Here is an 18,555-nt window from a genome sequence, read left to right on the forward strand (position 1 = left end):
TCGGGTAGCAAGGCCACAGACTACACAGTTGCCTGGATCACCTGCCAGAGGGAGGTGTGAGTTGAATGCCTGGGACCTCGTTCTAAAATTACTGAATGTCAAAGTCAGAATTGAAGTCAGTTGGGATCTGGCTGAGAATGCATAACCTCAATCTAATCATCAGGAAACATCTGACAAACACAGAATGAGGAACTTTCATTAACAAAAATGTGGGGGTGGTGGAAAAAACCAGTATCCCTCAAAAACATCAATATCATTAAAGACAAAGAGGCTGGGCGTGGTGGCTAACGCTTGTAATCCCAGCACTTTGGGAGACTGAGGCGGGCGGATCACGAGGTCAGGAGATCAAGACCATCCTGGCTAACACGGTGAAACCCTGTCTCTACTAAAAATACAAAAAAAATTTAGCTGAGTGTAGTGGTGGGTACCTGTAGTCCCAGCTACTCAGGAGGCTGAGGCAGGAGAATAGTGGGACCCCGGGAGGCGGAGTTTGCAGTGAGTCGAGATAGCGCCACTGCACTCCAGCCTGGGCGACAGAGCGAGACTACGTCTCAAAAAAAAAAAAAAAAAAAAAAAAAAGACAAAGGCTGTGGAAATACAGTCACGCAATGCATAACGAAGTTTTGGTCAACGATGGACCACATATATGACAGTGGTTCCATAAGATCATAATGCTGGACTTCTACTGCACCTTTTCTACGTTTAGATATGTTCAGATACACAAATACTTGCCACTGAGCTACAACCGCCTGCAGTTTTCAGCATAGTCACATGCTGTACAGGGTGGTAGCCTGGGGGCAATGGGCCATACCATATAGCCCAGGGGTATAGTAGGCTATGCTATCTAGGTTTGTGTGAGTACACTCTAAAATGTTTGCACAACAATGAAATTCCCTAATGACGCATTCCTCAGATTGTATTTCCATCATGCAGCAACAAATATGAGATATTCCAAATTAAAGGAGGTTAAAGACACATGACAAGCACATGCAACATCGAACCCTTCACCAGATCCTGAACATGAGGGGTAAATTCTAAAAAGGACCTTATTAAGTCAAGTGACAACCTGGAAGTTTAGATAAAAACATTGTATTAACATAAATGTATGCAATGGACAACTGTACCGCGGCTGTGTAAGAGTTATGTAATCTTACATACGTACACCAACAAAATACCTAGGAAAGCGTTTAGGGGTAAAGGACCCAGATGTATGTGACTTACCCTTACACCATTCAGAAAAAACATTATGTGTGTAGACAGAGAAAGAAAATGATGAAGCGGAGGGGGTCCGATGTTAACAATTCACAAAGGGTCTGCAGGTGTTCCTGCTTCTATGTACTGTTTCTATTCTTAGAGTTTTTGAAGTTTGAAATTATTTCCAAATGAAATGTAAAAAAATAGAACTCTTTTTTTTGAAACAAAATCCCCTGCAGAACCCCACGTGTAAAACAGGTACAAGCAGGGTTGTCTGGGGTGGAGCTGGCTTGGGGCCCAGCTTGTCTTTCGACCCCTTGGTGGCCCCTGGGGTGCTTTGTGGAATCTGTCTTGAAAACCACTGCATTCAGCTTCTGTATTTTTGGGAACATGGCTGGGAGGCAGCTGTTCCTGCATCCTAATATCTAAACACTCATTCATAAACTTTGATCCCCACAATAGCCCAGAGAGAGGCATTCCTAGCCCCATTAAAAGAGTGGGAAAACTGAGTCTTGGGAAGTAACTCCTTGAGCACCTAGGCTGTCCCATGTGCTGTCCCAGCTCCTGCATCGCAACATGACAAGCGTTTCGCCCTCATGTTGTACACAAACAAAGGTCCAGGGAGATTAATGTTCAAGGCTATAGCACCAAAGCTGGGGTTCAAACCCAGGACTGTGGATGAATCCCAAATCCTCTGCTCTTTGGATTTGGGGTTGACAAATCCCAAACCCATTCGAGCAGAACCTAATTCCACCCAGATGAAGATGCTGAGGCTCCGAATGGAGCAGCCCTGGCCTGCCCGGTTCTGAGATGAAATTGGGAGTCACGGTGCTCCCAGTCCAGTGCTCACCCAGTGGTGGGAGGGAAACATTCTTTCTGTTCCTTGAGAAGAAACCCATTGGTGTCTGGGGGAGACCCTGGCCTGACCTTCATGTCTCAGAGTCTCCCCAACTGAGCCTGGCTTCTGGATCTGCAGAGATTCCGGCCTCCCTCCCTCTTGCCTGCTGAGGATGGAAAATGGCAGGCACCTGGTTCTGCTCCATTCAACCACATGTGACACCAGTCACCTTTTCCAGCAGCTGCCTTTCTTGCTCCTCCTCCCTCCTCAAAATTAGCCATTCCTTCCTCGAGTCCCTGCTCTCTGGTAAGTTTTTAGAAAGCAAATTCATTGTTAGCAAAAATCACGGTGTTTGATTCTCACAAGGACGATAACTATGTGAGGTGATGCCTATGTTAATTAGATAGATTTAGTCATTCCACAATGTAGATATTGAAAGCATCATGTTGTACACAGTAAATACATACAATTTTATCTGTCAATTTAAAAAAGTCAGGCTGGATGTGGTGGCTCACACCTGTAATCTCAGCACTTCGGGAGGCCGAGGCAGGCAAATTGCTTGAGCTCAGGAGTTTGAGACCAGCCTGGGCAACATGGTGAAACCCCGTCTCTACAAAAAATACAAAAATTAGCTGGGTGTGGTGGCGCATGCCTGTAGTCCCAGCTACTCAGGAGGCTGAGGTGGGAGGATTGCCTGAGCCTGGGGGGTGGTGCCACTGTACTTAAGCCTGAGCAACAGAAAGAGACCCTGTTTTAAAAAAAAAAAAATCATGGTGTTTGAATGTTGCTGCTCAGTCACGGGGTTTTAAAAAGAATTCCAGGAGGCTAGGGGTTTCTGGATAAACTGGGACTCATCGAGAATGGAATTGCCCCTTCCAGCCCAAAGCTGTCGCCCTGATCATGTCTCAGGGTCTATAAAACCCTTGGCTCTGACTTTACCACCAAGCCCAGCAAATCCAGGGGCAACGATTTCCCTAATTAGAAATTCAGCACTGAAACCAATCAATAGCTATTGTGACTAAGTGCCAACTGCTGGGCAACATGCAAACTTCAGACTCCTCTAAGCCTCAAGACAGGCCTGCAAGGTGGTTGTGGCTGTGCCTGTTGAACATAAGAGAAAACTGTGGCTGAGCACCTAAGTCATTTTAACACAGCCACAAGCTGAGAAGCGGCAAAGCCGGCAAGGAAGCCTGGACCTTGCTCTTCCATGATCCCTGCAGGGTCCAGGGCCAGCCTGCCTGCTCTCCCCGAGGCTGTTCCCAGCAAAGGGTCCCCGGGGCTCTGTCTCCTTTCTGCCTTGATCCAGTCTGACTGCTGCTTCCCTGCATGCCGTGTAGGACGCCTCTGAGCTTGCCTCCCTCTCCAACGCCTGCTGTTGCAGAGACAGCCAGGACTGCCTCTCTCCGAGAAGGCTTGAGAAGGCCCCGCTCATTCTTGGACTCCCTTTGCCAGGCCACGAGGGGGTCTTAACCCTTGGTCTCATGTCGCCTGGCAGGGCATACTCGATTCTTTCCCTGAGTCCCAGCCCTCTGGGGCTGACCAGGTCAAACTCACCAAGAGCGCTGGGCTCTGCAGGCTGTCCACTGTCCCCCACCTACTTCTTTGGGGATTTTCCTGGAGGTTACTCAGTTGCGGAGTTTACATCCTGGGCTTGTTCTCTGGGCCCCAGGCTGCACAAGACACCCGACCTCCCTCTGAGGCTAATGTCCACTGTATGAAAACAAACCCTTCACTACATCCTGCTTCTACTACAACCCTCTCTCTTCCCATCACATCTCCAATATCAGGATAAAGTCTTAATACAGAGTTCACCCTGGCGTGGTGTCTGCTTTTGGGGAACACAATTCTATTTGTGTGTGTGTGTGTGTGACGGAGTCTCGCTCTGTCACCCAGGCTGGAATGCTGTGGCACGATCTCGGCTCACTGCAACCTCTGCCTCCCGGGTTCAAGCCATCCTCCTGCCTCAGCCTCCTGAGTAGCTGGGATTACAGGCATGTGCCACCATACCCGGCTAATTTTTGTATTTTTTAGTAGAGATGGGGTTTCACCATGTTGGCCAGGCTGGTCTCGAACTCCTGACCTCGTGATCCCCCCACCTCAGCCTCCCAAAGTGCTGGGATGACAGGCGTGAGCCACCGCACCTGGCCTGGGGAGCACAATTCTAACACACGGTCGCAAGACACAAATCAGTTTACCACAAAAATGTGACTAACCCGGAATTGTGGCCTGTACAGATCTGAGAGGAAAGGTTTCTAGGGTGAGGGGATCTGGCACCATACCCCAATCACACTCCCACAATTGCTTTCTGTTGGTCTATGGCCAAACTGGCCTGCCCTTCTCCAGGGGAGATGAAGAGAATCCCTCTCTTAACACAGCCACATTTGTTGAGCCTGCCAGGTGCTGTGTGTGGAGGCCACCATTTTACACACATTGTTTCTAATACTCACAAGTGACTGAGTATGGCTTCCGAACCATTAGGGGTCTTAGGGTCTTTTACTCTCTCTGTAAAGCAGCTTCCTCAGGTGAGGAAATTGGGCTCTAAAGAGTTAAGTAAATCATTCAAGCTTAAATAGGTAGTAAGTGACAGACCAGGAATTCGAACCCACGTCTGTGAGTCTACAGAGGTGGCTATCCATCCACTCTATTGCCATGGCAGCCGTGTCCAGGTACACAGTTTGCTCACTGCACAAGGGCACCAGCTGAAGGGATGAATCCTGCCAGCTTTCTCTTCATTGAGCTGTGCCCCATCGTGCAGTGATGCCTGTTCTTGTCTGCCTGGAGGACTGCAGTCAAATGATTACAAATAGTCCCACGGATTCCTCTCCCACATCCACACCCTTTACAATATGCCTTTGTACTGTTTCCATCAAGAGGTGAAATGTTCCTCACTCCTCGAGTCTGGGATGGTCTCTTGTGCCTAAACAAGTCAATGAAAGGTGTCAGAGCAACATCATGCCAGTTCAGGGCCAGGCCTCACTGGGCCTTGCAGGCTTTGCTTGTTCTCTAGGGCCCCAGCTACTGCCATGGGTACATACCTGTGCTAACCTGCTGGAGGATGAGAAACTCATGGCTCAGTCATCCCCATCCCAGACTAGCCAACAGCTCATCAACCACTCAGCACGTGAGCAAGGCCATCCCAGACCAGCCAACAGCTCATCAACCACTCAGCACATGAACAAGGCCGTCCCAGACCAGCCAACAGCCAATCAACCACCCAGCATGTGGGCAAGTCCATCCCAGACCAGCCAACAGCCAACGAACTACCCAGCATATGGGCAAGGCCATCCCAGAGCAGCCAACAGCCAACCACCCACCCAGCATGTGGGCAAGGCCATCCCAGACTATCTGGCCTCCAACTGACCCACCTCTGATCACAGATCCATGAATAAGCCACCCAAGCTCAGGCACACCTGACCCAGATCAGACAGTTGTCCATGCCCAGTGGACTTAGGCATCAAATCAATGCTAATTGTTTAAGGCACCTGTTAGGGGTTGACTTGTGTCCCCTCAAAATTTGTATGTTGAAGTCTTAACCCTCAGCACCTAGGACTCTGACCTTATTTGGAAACAGGGTTGTTGCAGCTGTAACTAGCTGAGATGAAGTCATACTGGAGTAGGGTGGGCCCCTAATCCAGTCTGACTGGCATTCTTACAAAAAGAGGAAATTGGGACACAGACATGCACACAGGAAGCACGCCATGTGAAGATCAGAGTTCTGTGGCCACAAGCCAAGGAACTACCAGAAGCTCGGAAGGAAAATAACCTTCCCTGGCATCTTTAGTGGGAGCACAGCCATGCCCACACCTTGATCTTGAACCTTCCAGCCTCCAAAACTGTGAGACAATATATATTTCTGCTGGCTAAGCCACTCAGCTTGTGGTATTGTTTCTGCAGCCCTAGCAAACTAACACAGTGCTTTTCCTAATTCACACAAAGTTAACTGTGGGCTGGCTTCCTCGCTTGCCTCCAAGGCAGCAGCCAATCATGGCTCTCCTCCCAGGCCCCAGGTAACTCCAAGAGGGCGCAGGAGTTACACCCCACCTACACCCAGTTCCTCCCCAGGGGGGCTCTGAATCTAGAAAGTCTGGGGCCTTCCAAGGGCTCCGGAGTCCTTGTCAGGGTGGGGTCATGGACCCATAAAAAGAGAGCTCCTCGCCTAGACCCCTCCCGGCTGCCCGCTGACCTGGGTTGCCGAGGGCCATGGAGTCGTAGATGAGTTTGCAGGTCTTGAGCAGGATGGAGATCTTCTTCTCAGGTGAGTAGGCCTTGTGCATGCCGGCGAACTTCTGCAGGATCTTCTCCATCATGGGTACCTCCGGCACGCTGGTGGTCACACCTAGGTCAGTGGTGGTGGTGGCCAGAATCACTAGCTGGTTCTCCTTGAGCTGCTGCAGCGAACCGTCCTTGCTGTGGATCTCATGCAGGCATGAGTTGATGGCTTCCTTCAGGGGCTTCAGGACACATTTGTACAAGGCGGACTCTACAATTGCTTCTGCAGGTAAACAAGAGAGCGAGGGTGAGGAAACCAGATGCTGGGATCCTGCCACCTGGTTCTGTTGCCCAGCAGCACAGCCATCCCCATCCCCTGGCCCCTGGGAGGACATCCACAGCTCCAGCACCTGCAAGGACACTCACAGCCCCAAAAGTTATACCCTGTGGTTCTGGCACATGAGAGAGCACAGTTTATTCAACAGAAAGCCACACTGGAAAGGCACTGGCACAGGAGCCAGTCGTTGCATCCTGATGCTTTTCACAGGGCCTGGCAGAGAGCAAACTTTCACAGGGCTGACTATGAGTACGTAACTTCAGAGGGCGATACTCACACTGGAGTTGTACAGTGTACAACCTGGGCAGCTGTATGCTGATGGCCTGAATGTCCAGTAAATGATTGGTGGAATTATTCTTAATATCTCCCTTCCAATTCCCACACCCACTTGACTCTAGTCTCAAAAATACAGTATATCCAGAACCTTACTTTTTTATCACTTCCATGGCTACTACCTTGACCTGGGTTGGTCAGGCTACCACCATTATCTCTTGCTGGGGTTATGTCAGTCAGCTTTTGCCCTGGCCCTTATAGTCTCTTGTCAACACAGCAGCTGGTGCTGTCCTGTTATGACGTCTTTGATCATAACATTCTTCTGTTTGGAAACCTCCAATGGCCCCCATCTCCCATGCAATCAAATCAAAGCCAGAGCCTCCTCACGGCCTATGAGGCCCCGCTGTGATCGGGCCCTGTAACCTCTCATTCACTGCTTTGCTTGCTCCCCATGCTCAGGCTGCTCTACCAACTGCCAGGCCTGCTCCTGCCCCAGGGCCTTTGCTCCTGCAGTTCCCTTTGTGTGGCGCAGTCGCCTCGCAGTCATCCACATGACTGGTTCCTTCACTGTTCGAATGTCGTCCTATCAGAGAGGCATTCCCAATCAGCTCTCAGAGCAGGAGTTGGTGCCCTGATCTTGCAGCTGCTCTGAGGCATATGTGCTCTGATCCCCACTCTGAGGACAGACCAACTTAGGCTCTCATGGGGTGCGTTGGGGGTTGAACAAGGACATGAACTCATGTCTACTTGACACCAAGGGGATGCCCAGTTGCTTTGGGTGACTGGAGGAACATATTCTTAGGAAGCTGTTTTGACCCTCCTCTGTCTCTAGGGGATGGGTCTTGGTTACAGGCTCAGTAAGGGGAGGTCCCAAGCCCTGTTCCTGTAGGGAGACACCTGTGCTGCCCTAGCCCTGAGAGAGGAGGGAGGGACTCATGCTCCCACGGGGCTGGGTCTCAATAGAGGCCCGGACAGCCCTTCCCTGCCACGCAGGCCTGGGGGCTGGCCCATGGCCATCCTGGGTCCCTTGCTGCCGCCTCTCTCTTCCCTTTTAGCAGAACACAGGGCTTCCCTCACCTCCCTCACCCCGTTCCTGACCCTCCTTCCCCCCCACCTCCCCACCTCATTGGAGCCTCCGCAGGTAGAGATGGGTGCAGATGGGCGTTGACCTGGGAGCAGGGACTTGCACTTCCCCACTGTCCTGGGCTTCTGCATGACCTCGGCCATGTCCCTTCCCCTCCCAGGGCCCGTTTCCTGAACTGCAAAATGAGAGGGCTGTGCCCACGCCCTCCCGGCCCCTTCACATCTGAGAGCTGCAGGATCTTTTCCCAGCACCTCCTCTCCAGACTCAGGCCCTCCGCAGCCTCACATTAGGACTGTTTTGTATCCAATTGTTTCTTGTGACTTGTCTCCCTAATAAAACCAGAAGCACCCTAAGCGTGGAGTTCTGCTGGCCTTTTTTTTTTTTTTTCTTTTTTTTTGAGACAGAGTCTTGTTCTGTTGTCTAGGCTGGAGTGTAGTGGTGTGATCTTGGCTCACTGCAACCTCCACCTCCCAGGTTTCGAGCAATTCTCCTGCCTCAGTCTCCTGAGTAGCTGGGATTACAGGTGCCCACCACCACGCCTGGCTAATTTTTGTATTTTTTGTAGAGATGGGGTTTCACCATGTTGGTCAGGCTGGTCTTGAACTCCTGACCTCAGGTGATCTGCCCTCCTTGGCCTCCCAAAGTGCTGGGACTACAGGTATGAGGCACCATGCCCCGCCCTGTCTGGCCTTTTTATGTGGTTTACGTTCCTTCACCGTCTGACTGGCCACACACATGGGCAGAGCTCGGAAGGAAGAAGCAGAGGCAGAGGACTCAGCTCATGGAAAGGGCTGGGCTGCCTGGGTCTGAAGTCCAGCTCTACTACCAGCTCTGTCTTCATGGCCAGGTCACTGGACCTCTCTGAGCTGTGGCTTCTTGGGCATGACAATGGCCAAACCCATCTGGTCTGGTTTGCAGTCATGAGGCTGACATGTGCAGTGTCTGGAATGGCACCGTTGCTGTGGATGCTGACCCTGTTCCCACCTGCTGGAGGGCCCTTCTCTCCTCTCTGTAGCTCCAGCCCTCCCGTCCGTGGTGGCTCAGCTCAGCTGCCACCTCTCACTGCCTGGAAACCTCTCTGCCCCACACATTAGTGCCCACGGCAGGCTCTGGTGACACTCTGCCATATCACCTGCCAGGACAGACTCCAAGTCTAGTACCTCTTGGCATCTTGGTGCCCGAGGCAGATCTGGCCTTAACAGGAGCCATGGCGTGTCTGTATCCTGCCAGCCAGCTGCCCTGAGGCTGGAGTCATTCCTGCTGTTTCCAGCAGAGGTCCAGCCTGTGCTCCACCTCCTTTGCTCTGCTGAAGGCCACCAGGTACAGGCCTTGCATGGCCGCAGTCTCCTGAGCCGTCCCCGTTTTGTCCCCTCTGCTCTGCCCTCCACACACACCCTTCAGGGGCTCCATCACCTCTGGGCCAAATCCTCAGGCTGACTTTCACTGCCTGTGTGAATGGCCCGTGATCCTCCAGCCTCATTCCCCACCTCTTGGCCTTCGTCCACGCTGTCATCCCTTTCCAGAAGGAAAGTCCATCCACCACCCTTTCCACAGCTTAGCACTCCTGACCCTTTGGGCCTCAGCTCTTACACTCCCCCAACTCTGGAAGGCAGGGCTGGCCACAGCTTCCTCTGGGCCACTTGGAGTTTTCCATGTCCTTCCATGTCCTTCCGTGCCCTTCTATGCCCTCCTGGTCTGCACGGTGCCTGTGGCTCAGTCTCAGACCCGGATGATCTCATCCAGTCTCATGGCTCCTTTTGTGCTGACAGTTCCCAGACATCTCTCTTTAGCCCCAGAACTGCAGACTCAGCCCTCAATGACCCGCTTGACCTCCCCACCTGGTGTCTAATAAGCATCTCCAGTGTCACATGTCCCAAACTGAGCTCCTCGACTCCTCCCCAGTGCCTGCCGCAGGATGGACACTGTGGCCTCCCAGGGACAACAATGCTGTCCACATGTCCACATCCTACTTCCCCTCTCCCACTCCCGCATCCAGCTTCCAGTCAGTCCTGTGGCTCCAGCTTCACAACAGACCCAGAGTCCATCCATGTTTCCCCATCTGTGCTGCCTCTGTCCTGGTCCCAGCCACCTTCACTGCTCACCTCGGCTGTGACAGTAGCCTCATACCAAGTCTGAGTCTCTCTGCTCCCACTCGGCGTGATGGCCAGAGTGATGTTCACATGTGAGTGAGGTCACTCACCCTTGGACGTGAGGTCCATAGAGAGGCTCACAAGGCCCTTGGGGTCCTGCCCCCCAACAGCCTCCTGACCTCGCTTCCATCCACATGTGCTCACTTATGTGTCTCCTTACACTTTATACTTTACTCCTCTCTGTCTTTCTCTCTCTCTCTTTCTTCTTGAGACACAGTCTCCTTCTGTTGCCCAGGCTGAAGTGCAGTGGCACGATCTTGGCTCATTGCAATCTCTGCCTCCTGGGTTCAAGCAATTCTTGTGCCTCAGCCACCTGAGTAACTGGGACTACAGGCACATGCCACTGTGCCCAGCTAATTTTTCTATTTTTTTTAACTTTGATTTTTTTGAGACAAAGTCTTGCTCTGTCGCCCAGGCTGGAGTGCAGTGGCACAATCTGGGCTCACTGCAACCTCTGCCTCCCAGGTTCAAGTGATTCTCCTGCCTCAGCCTCTTGAGTAGCTGGGATTACAGGTGCGCGCCACCACACCCGGCTACTTTTTGTATTTTTAGTAGAAACGGGGTTTCACCATGTTGGCCAGGCTGGCCTCAAACTCCTGACCTTAGGTGATCCACCCGCCTCGACCTCCCAACATGCTGGGATTACAGGCGTGAGCCACCGCACCCAACCCTACTCATCCTTCTTGCCTGTCACCCCTGCTAGACCGTAAGCTCCCCACAGGCTGAAACTTTTTGAGTGCTTTGTTCACTTCTGTCTCTATATCTGAGCCAGCACCTGATGCGGAGTTGGGTGCCCAATAACTCTTTGTCGACTATCTGCTTACAGGGCCCTGTGCAGACACACACACAGCACTGGCCTCAGATCTCAATCCTATCACCCCTCATCATACCTGAAATGCCATCATGAATCTTGTGGCCTCGAAAACCTATTTGTTTTCAGGAGTCCGCTAGCAAAATCCAGTAGCCCTGGGAAAGGAACATCTGAAGCTCCTTTTCTAAGAAACATTCACTACGAATCTACTGTGTTCAGAGGCTCATGTGTCCCTTACGTACCCAGACCTAACTCTTTCATTATTGGGTGGGGAAAGAGAGGCTTAGAGATACCAGGGGACGGCTGGGGCAGTAACTATTTACCAACTAGCTCAGAAGCAGCTCAGTGTTTAGCAACCACTTTGGCCACAGCAGTGTGAACTGACAGAATGTATTTTTTTTCTTTTCTTTCTTTTTTATTTTAGACAGAGTTTTGCTCTTGTTGCCCAGGCTGGAGTGCAATGGCACAAACTCAGCTCACTGCAACCTCTGCCTTCCAGGTTCAAGCGATTCTCCTGCCTCAGCCTCCCAAGTAGCTGGGATTACAGGCATGTGCCACCACACCTGGCTAATTTTTGTATTTTTAGTAGAGACGGGGTTTCACCATGTTGGCCAGCTGGTCTCGAACTCCCGACTTCAAGTGATCTACCCGCCTCAGCCTCCCAAAGTGCTGAGATTACAGGCGTGAGCCACCATGCCCAGCTGTTATTTTCTTTTTGAGATAGGGTTTCACTGTGTCCCCCAGACTGGAGTACAGTGGTGGGACGTTGGTTCTTTGCAGCCTTGGCCTTCAGGGCTCAAGCAGTCCTCCTGCCTCCTGGGACCACAGGAGCACGCCTCCATGCCTGGCTAATTTTTGTATTTTTTCTAGAGACGTGGTTTTGCCATGTTGCCCAGGCTGGTCTTAAACTCCTGGACTCAAGCAATCCTCCTGCCTTGGCCTCCCAGAGTGCTGGGATTATAGGCTTGAACCAGTGCGCCAGGCCTTGATATTTTTAATATATGTAGGTGTGTGGTTGTTCACAGCTACTTCTCACCGTGAACCACAATCAGAAAAAGCTTTGATAATTACTGGATTCAAGGTTGGTGAGGGTGGGGAAGGCTGGGGGCTACTTTAGAAGGGGTGGTCAGAGGAGTGAGCTGTTTTGTGTTGGTTCCCTGAAAGCAGAGCCTGAAAGAGGGATCTGGGTGCATGTGATTTCACTGAAGAGACTCAGAAGACAGGGAGTGAGAGCAGTGGGAAGAGGCAGAGCAAGCTTGAGCAAGGATGAACTCTCAGCCTCAGCCAGATCTCGCCGGGCCCTGGAGCATCAACTGCATCACACAGTGGTCCTGCTAGAGGCCAAGGGGCCAGTCTTCATCCCCCCCATGGCAGGGAGTAATTGGCAGTGAGCCACTGATGATGGAAGAGAGGGTGCAGATAATATAGATCCTATACAGTCAAGGTCAATTCTCTAGGAAAGAGGGGAGCCGGGCACCATTAGCAGCCTACCTTGCAGCAGCTGGAGAAAGTTGCTGGTGCCCAGGAAGGGATGGGGGGTGGGCACCAACAGCGTCCACTGCATAGGCCTCTTTTGTCCTAAGGGGTTCCTGAGTCTGTAAGCCCCACCGCCCTCTCCTCCCTGCCACCTCCTCCCAGGGCACTGACCGAGCTCCTCCTCAGAGTGCAGGGCGGGGTCCACCAGGGCCTTGAGCTCGGTGCTCTGCAGCAGGTAGCTCTTGAGCTGGGTCATCATGGTGCGAATCTCCTGCAGCATCTCCGTGCTGGAGGTCTGGCGCGCCATCATCTCCAGGCTGTACACCTTATAGTCCTGCACCAGGCTGCCAAAGTACGAGGCCTTGTCCTGCGCCAGCTCCACCACCTTCTTGTACAGCTTGCGGTTGTTGGAGAGGAAAGCGTGGAACATGCTGCTGAAACTGGCAAAGCTCAGCCGGTGCCGGGCCTTGCCCAGGATCATGGAGGGCTTCTTCTTCACGCTGGGGCTGCTGAACTGCTCCAGCTCCTCCTCCGTGCTGCTAGTGGAGTAGGAGTCCTGGTCGGTGGCCATGACAGACGCCCCCAAGCTATCTGAGAGGGAGGCCAGGGAGCCCTTGAACTCTGGAGAGCTCTGGGAATGGGCAGTGGCCTGGGCCTGAGGGTGCTGAGTCCCCGCCTGAGAAGCAGGGCTTTGGCCCTCTCTGGGTGGACCTGGTGTGGGTGTCTCCAAGGCCACCGCCTGTGTGCAGAGCTCAGCGTTCTCTAAGGGAGCTGGGAGGGTCGAGGCCAGTTGTCGAGAGATCCGTTTTTTCCTGGGGGGTGGGACTGGGGGTTGTTTGGCCTTCCTGGGCAGCTCCGGCATGCTGTCAGGATCGCTGGCTTTCACCTCTGTGTCCTGGCCTTGCTCCGTGCTCCCCCGGGGCGTGTCCTCAGGGCTGTCTGAGGTCCCTTGGGGAGGCAGGCTGAGCTGGTCCCCCTCTGCTGCCATCCCCGGACTTTGGTCTTCTAAGGACACCCTCTCAGAAACGCGGCGTCTGGGAGGGGCAGTGGGAAGGTTCTTCTTCGTAGGCAGTGGCGGCGGGGAGGCCTGCTGCAAGGGACTGGAGGCCGCCCCTGGTTTCATCGCTTCCTCCCTGAGGGGGCCCAGGCCTGCAGTGGGGCATGGGAGTCTCTCACAGGCCGTCATAGGCGGCTGGCTCGGATGGTCTGGGGGACCTGGGGCATGGGGTGTGACGGGGGCAGGCACTGGGGGAGAGGTGGGCAAAGGACAGGCAGGGGCGGGTGCAGAAGCAGGGAGCAGAGGGGGCTGGGCTGGGCTGGAGGGCTGCAGGGGCAGCACTGGGGGAGGAGGTGGTGGGCGGCGTGGGGCCCACCTGGAGGTGGGCGAGGTAGTATCAGAGGTGGGTGGCAAGGGGCGTGCAGGGCAGCTTCCAAGAGGTGGTTGGTCGGTAGGCAGGGCGCTGCTGCAGTCCTCGATGAAAATAGGATTCACAAACCACAGGCGGTCATTTCCCACCGACAGCTCGATTTCACAGGCACAGTTTGCGTCATGGGCTGTGGGCCTGAGGCTGGAGACTTGCGGGAATCCGGGGGCCTGGTCTCTTGGAGGCTCTGCTGGCTTCCCTCTTTCTTGTGGAGGATTCAGCGAGGAGTCCCAGAAACCTGTGGAAGCAAGAGAGGGGCAGGTGGTCAGTCTGTGCCAGGGACTAGGTGTTGCTGTGCTGGGCAGGGTCTGTGGGCGGGGTCCGCGGGTGGGGTGGGGCAGGGCCGTGGGAGGGCTGTTCAAGGCATTCGCTTCACTACTCCGAGTTGTTTTCCCCTCTTGGACGCTTTTAAACCTCTCCCACCACTTCCTGCCTCGAGAGGGGAAGCCCCATTCGGTCTTCCCCAGCAGTGTGGGGTGGGGCCGGGGGTAATGTGACAGGCTCAGCTTCAGTTCTCTTCCTTGGTGTGACAGCCCACCTCGGAGGGCATTGATGACACAGGGTGTGGGGTGACAACATGGTGCTCTGGAGCCGTGGAGAAGGCATGGTGAGGGCACCAGGGATGGAAGGCCTGGAATTCCTGCGGCCAACCGGCTGGGTGCTCTGGGGCAGGTGGCTTGAACTTCCTGGGCCTCAGTCTAGTCATCCCTAAAGTGGGGTCACAATGGTGCACACAACACAGGCGTGCGAGGAGTAAGGAACACTGGGCCTATTTTGGCCCCCATGGTTATTTTTTTATTTTTATTTTTATTTTTTGAGACAGAGTCTCACCCTCTCGCCCAGGCTGGAGTGCAGTGGTGGGATCTTGGCTCACTGCCAGCTCCGCCTCCCGGGTTCACACCATTCTCCTGCCTCAGCCTCCCGAGTAGCTGGGACTACAGATGCCCGCCACCATGCCTGGCTAATTTTTTTGTATTTTTAGTAGAGACGGGGTTTCACCGTGTCAGCCAGGATGGTCTCAATCTCCTGACCTGGTGATCCGCCCGCCTCGGCCTCCCAAAGTACTGGGATTACAGGCGTGAGCCACCAGGCCTGGCCTCCATGGTTATTATATGCGAGAAGGACGCATCTATGGATTGTGGCCAGCGAGATCAGACCTGGCTGTCCAAGCGGGAGCAGCCACCCACCACAAAGTGATTCTGACTCCGGTCAATCTTGAGCTTAAAATAAGAAGCTGGTCCTCTGCCATAGTCAGGGGAAGCCAAGGCTCTTGCAGCATGGAGCTGAGTTCCAGTGCATGCCTCTCTACTGACCCAGTCCCCAGGGGCTCAGCCATGGCTGTGGCTACTGAAGCAGGCTAGGGACAAGGCATTCTTGATCTGTGGGGTCTACACCCTGGCAAGCATCTGACGGAGGCTCAGGACCCTCCAAAGAGCGCACAGGGATGCTACATCCTGGGAACAATTGCAGTCGGCGCATAGGCCACCCTGTGCTCACTCAAGCTTCCTCTTGGAGAGGAACATGGGTCCCAGGTCTTGTTCAGCCTGCTAGGTTTGGAGCTGGATAGAGGATTACCCAGGCAGGTGCAGAGTTCCTTGTGAATTGGTGCAGCCAGCCTTTCACCCAGGGCTCTTTACTCCTGCGAGGAATCCACTCTTAAGAAAACTATGGAAAATAACATCAAGGATAATCACAGGAGCAAACATTCATGGCGTTCTTGCTGCGCATGAGCCCACGGGCTACTTGCTTTACCTGGGTCATCTCGCCGACCCCTGATCATAGGCCTTGCCCCCAGTTCACAGATGAGGGTAGGAGGCTCAGAAACATGAAAGCACTCTCCCTGGGTCACCGGGCTGGGGAGTGAGGCACTGGGATTTGACCACGTCGGGCTGGTTCTACAGCCCGTGTGTTTAGCCTCTGTGTTAGGCGGCCTTCCTTCATAGGAACTTGCAACACTTCCCAGATCGGTTGCTGTCCCGGCATCGGTGAGTAGCAGGGTGGCTTGCAGCCCAGAACTCAGGATGTGGCAACAGCACAACAGGGCTCTTGATGTTGAAAGGAGACCTCACAAGATGGCCTGGAGCAGCCAACCGTGTGCTCGCTCTAAGAGGGGGGCACTATCAGGGATGTAGGCATTTGCCATCTTGCTGGCTGGGGTCACCAATGCAATCAGGGTAAGCAGGTGCCTTCCCAGGACAAAGGGACTGAAGAAACAGACCAGAAGTGAGCTGCGACCCACCAGCTCTGTGCATCCCTCTGAGGTGCACCCCCCAGCCCTGTCCTGGGCAGATACCCTGTGTCTGGCTGCCTGAATATCACAGCCAGTGGAGACAGGCCAGCTGTCACCACACTAACAAGCATGACAATCTTTTCTGTGACTCTTTCCAATGTGCAAAGCTCTGTGCCCATCACAGTCACCAAGGACATGGTGTCCAGAGCGGCCTCTCCCAGGGCCTGGATGAGCTGCTCTTTGTGACTGCCGGGGCCCTTTGCTTTCTTGGGCAGCTCATGGCTCCTCCATGTATGCCTCACTCTCCCAGGCACCTTGCCTCGAGTACATACCTGTCCTGGCCCCTGGAGTGAGTGTTTGAAGCACTGTGCCCATGTCTACACAGGCCCAACAAAGTTGCCTGTTTGGGAGTCTTCCTAGCAAGGAGAAGCAGGCAGCCAGACTAACCCCACAGTAACTGGGCAGCAGCCCCACATGTGAGCTGAGACCCCCGGTGCTGAGACCACCTCCAGACTCTTCCTGTGGGCGAAGGTGGCATCATGAGGGTAGATAACATACAGAACTGCCCACTGATGCTGGGACACCCCATCACTGCTCACCCAGATCACGGCTGTAGCCGCTCCCTCCGCTTCATTCTCTTCCTGTGGTCCTAGGCTGGGCATACAGCAGGCCCTTGGAGGCTCTCTGTTGAGAATCACTTTCAACCCTTTAGCCTGGCATTTGAGGCTGCAGGACCTGGCCCCTGAACATCTTCTCTGGCATCATCTACCGAGTCTTTACTCCACTCTATCTGCCGTTCACTTCTTCCTCAATGTGCCACACGCTGCCCCACCAGCAGGCCTTGGCTAATGCTATTCCCTCTGCGTGGAATTCTTTTCCCACCCTCTCCAGCTGGCACACACTTACTTGTCCTTCAAGGCTCAGGTCAAGTGCGACCTGTCTGGTAGTGCCTCCCCGATGCGCTCAGGCCCTGCCCGCCCCACCTGTGTTCCTGCAGTGACCATCACTGGGACCGTAATTCTGTGTTTTTGCCGGACTTTCCCACCAGACTCAGAGCTTACAGAAGGCAGTCAAATGCTTCAGCTATCTGAGTATTCCCAGCACCTGACAGTGCTTGGCCCAGAGCGGGGGCCCAGTGTCAGCCCCTTGGCACCCATGAGTGGATTAGCTTAGCCGGAGTGGAGAGTCAGGCCTCTGAGGAAGGGCACACAGGCAAGGTTAGTTTCAATGGCAAGATAAGGACAACCTGAACCACGGGAGGATGTGTAAAGACAAGACAGTGAGAGGAGGAAGGCAGGAAGGGGGGCAGAGGAGCCCCATAAGCAGATGGGCCACCAGCCGGGCAGCTGCCACGGGACAGGATGGGTCCATTAGGCACAGAACACAAGAGTACATTTCCCACTGCTCAGGTGTGGATTTTGGCAGGAACAGAGCAGATATGGGTTCAGGCAAATAGGCTCTCGGCCTGGGTACCTGGGACACAGCTTCCCTGACCCAAGACAGGCCTGGGGTTTGCGCCATGTCAGGGCAAAGGTCTCAAAGCCAATGTGACTCCAAGGAGTGGTGGAAGCCAGGAGCTAAAGCGCTGCATCCTAGGGTCTTGGGGCCTGTTAGGGAACCACAGTGGCATGACAGGGCTTTATGCTCCAAAAAAAAAAAAAAAAAAAAAAAAAAAAGGAAGTGAGTAACTTTCTCTGCAGCCTGCAGAACCCCAAGGCCAGGGGAGAAACGGAACCCTGTGTCATGCAATCCTAGTGGTTTGGTCAGCAAAGCTGTGGGGTCCAATCCCCAGGGGCGCCATACCAAGCCTTGGCTCTGCTGCGGCAGTTCCCTTAAAGAAGGGCCCATCCTTGCCCTGGCCTCAGACTGAGGCCACGATTTTGCTGGCCCCGAGGCCTGTTGAGCGTTGGCTGGGGACACCTCTTGCCAGATGCCCGCTCTTTCTATCCTCAGACAACCTGGGCCACGTCACAGGCTGGGCTGCAGGTCCTGAGGGCAAATTCAGACTCTACCCCTGGGGAGCTTGGGGCTAGCGGCAGGACAGGAAGGGGAGGAGTAAAGGCAGCAAAGTGCCACAGAAACACTAAAGAATCCAATGAGGTCAGTGAATAAATATTCATGTGGCATCCCAAAGACAGAGGCTGTTGTACATACAGTCAAAGTCAAGTTTTCAATGAATTATTCATAACTAGGAAAATGCTCATCATCTGATGTAAAGGAAAAAGCAAGTTACAAGCAAACTTGGAAGAGTCACGGAACAGACGCCTTTCCTAAACATATTTTTAAAGTATTAAACACATACACACTGTAACATGTTTGAAAACCACTGTGAGTAATCCCTATTCTCTAAATTCCTTTGACACTTGTAATCAGCTGCTGAATACAGCTGAGTGCTGAATTGTTCCTCCTTATGTTAGTTTTCTGGCCTCGACTAACCGGTAACCTTTTAAAGTCCAAGATTACACCTTATATAGCCTGCACTTTCGAACGCTGGCTTTTCCAAGTCCGAATTTGGACTTTCTTATGTCG

At 53.4% G+C, this 18,555-nt stretch overlaps 1 protein-coding gene across 1 annotated transcript in view; it reads right to left on the reverse strand.

Annotated features, from left to right (window-relative positions):
• RIN3 (Ras and Rab interactor 3) overlaps positions 1-18,555 on the reverse strand; it is a 768,425-nt gene that overhangs the window by 23,965 nt on the left and 725,905 nt on the right. Inside the window, exons 7-8 of the mRNA XM_050799033.1 lie at positions 12,544-14,034; positions 6,216-6,524 (exon numbers count right to left, since the gene is read on the reverse strand). Coding sequence (XP_050654990.1) covers positions 6,216-6,524; positions 12,544-14,034 — 1,800 coding nt within the window. The remainder of the gene's footprint in view (positions 1-6,215; positions 6,525-12,543; positions 14,035-18,555) is intronic.

This window comes from Macaca thibetana, chromosome 7 (genome assembly GCF_024542745.1).
Source record: "Macaca thibetana thibetana isolate TM-01 chromosome 7, ASM2454274v1, whole genome shotgun sequence".
NCBI classification, from domain to species: domain Eukaryota; kingdom Metazoa; phylum Chordata; class Mammalia; order Primates; family Cercopithecidae; genus Macaca; species Macaca thibetana.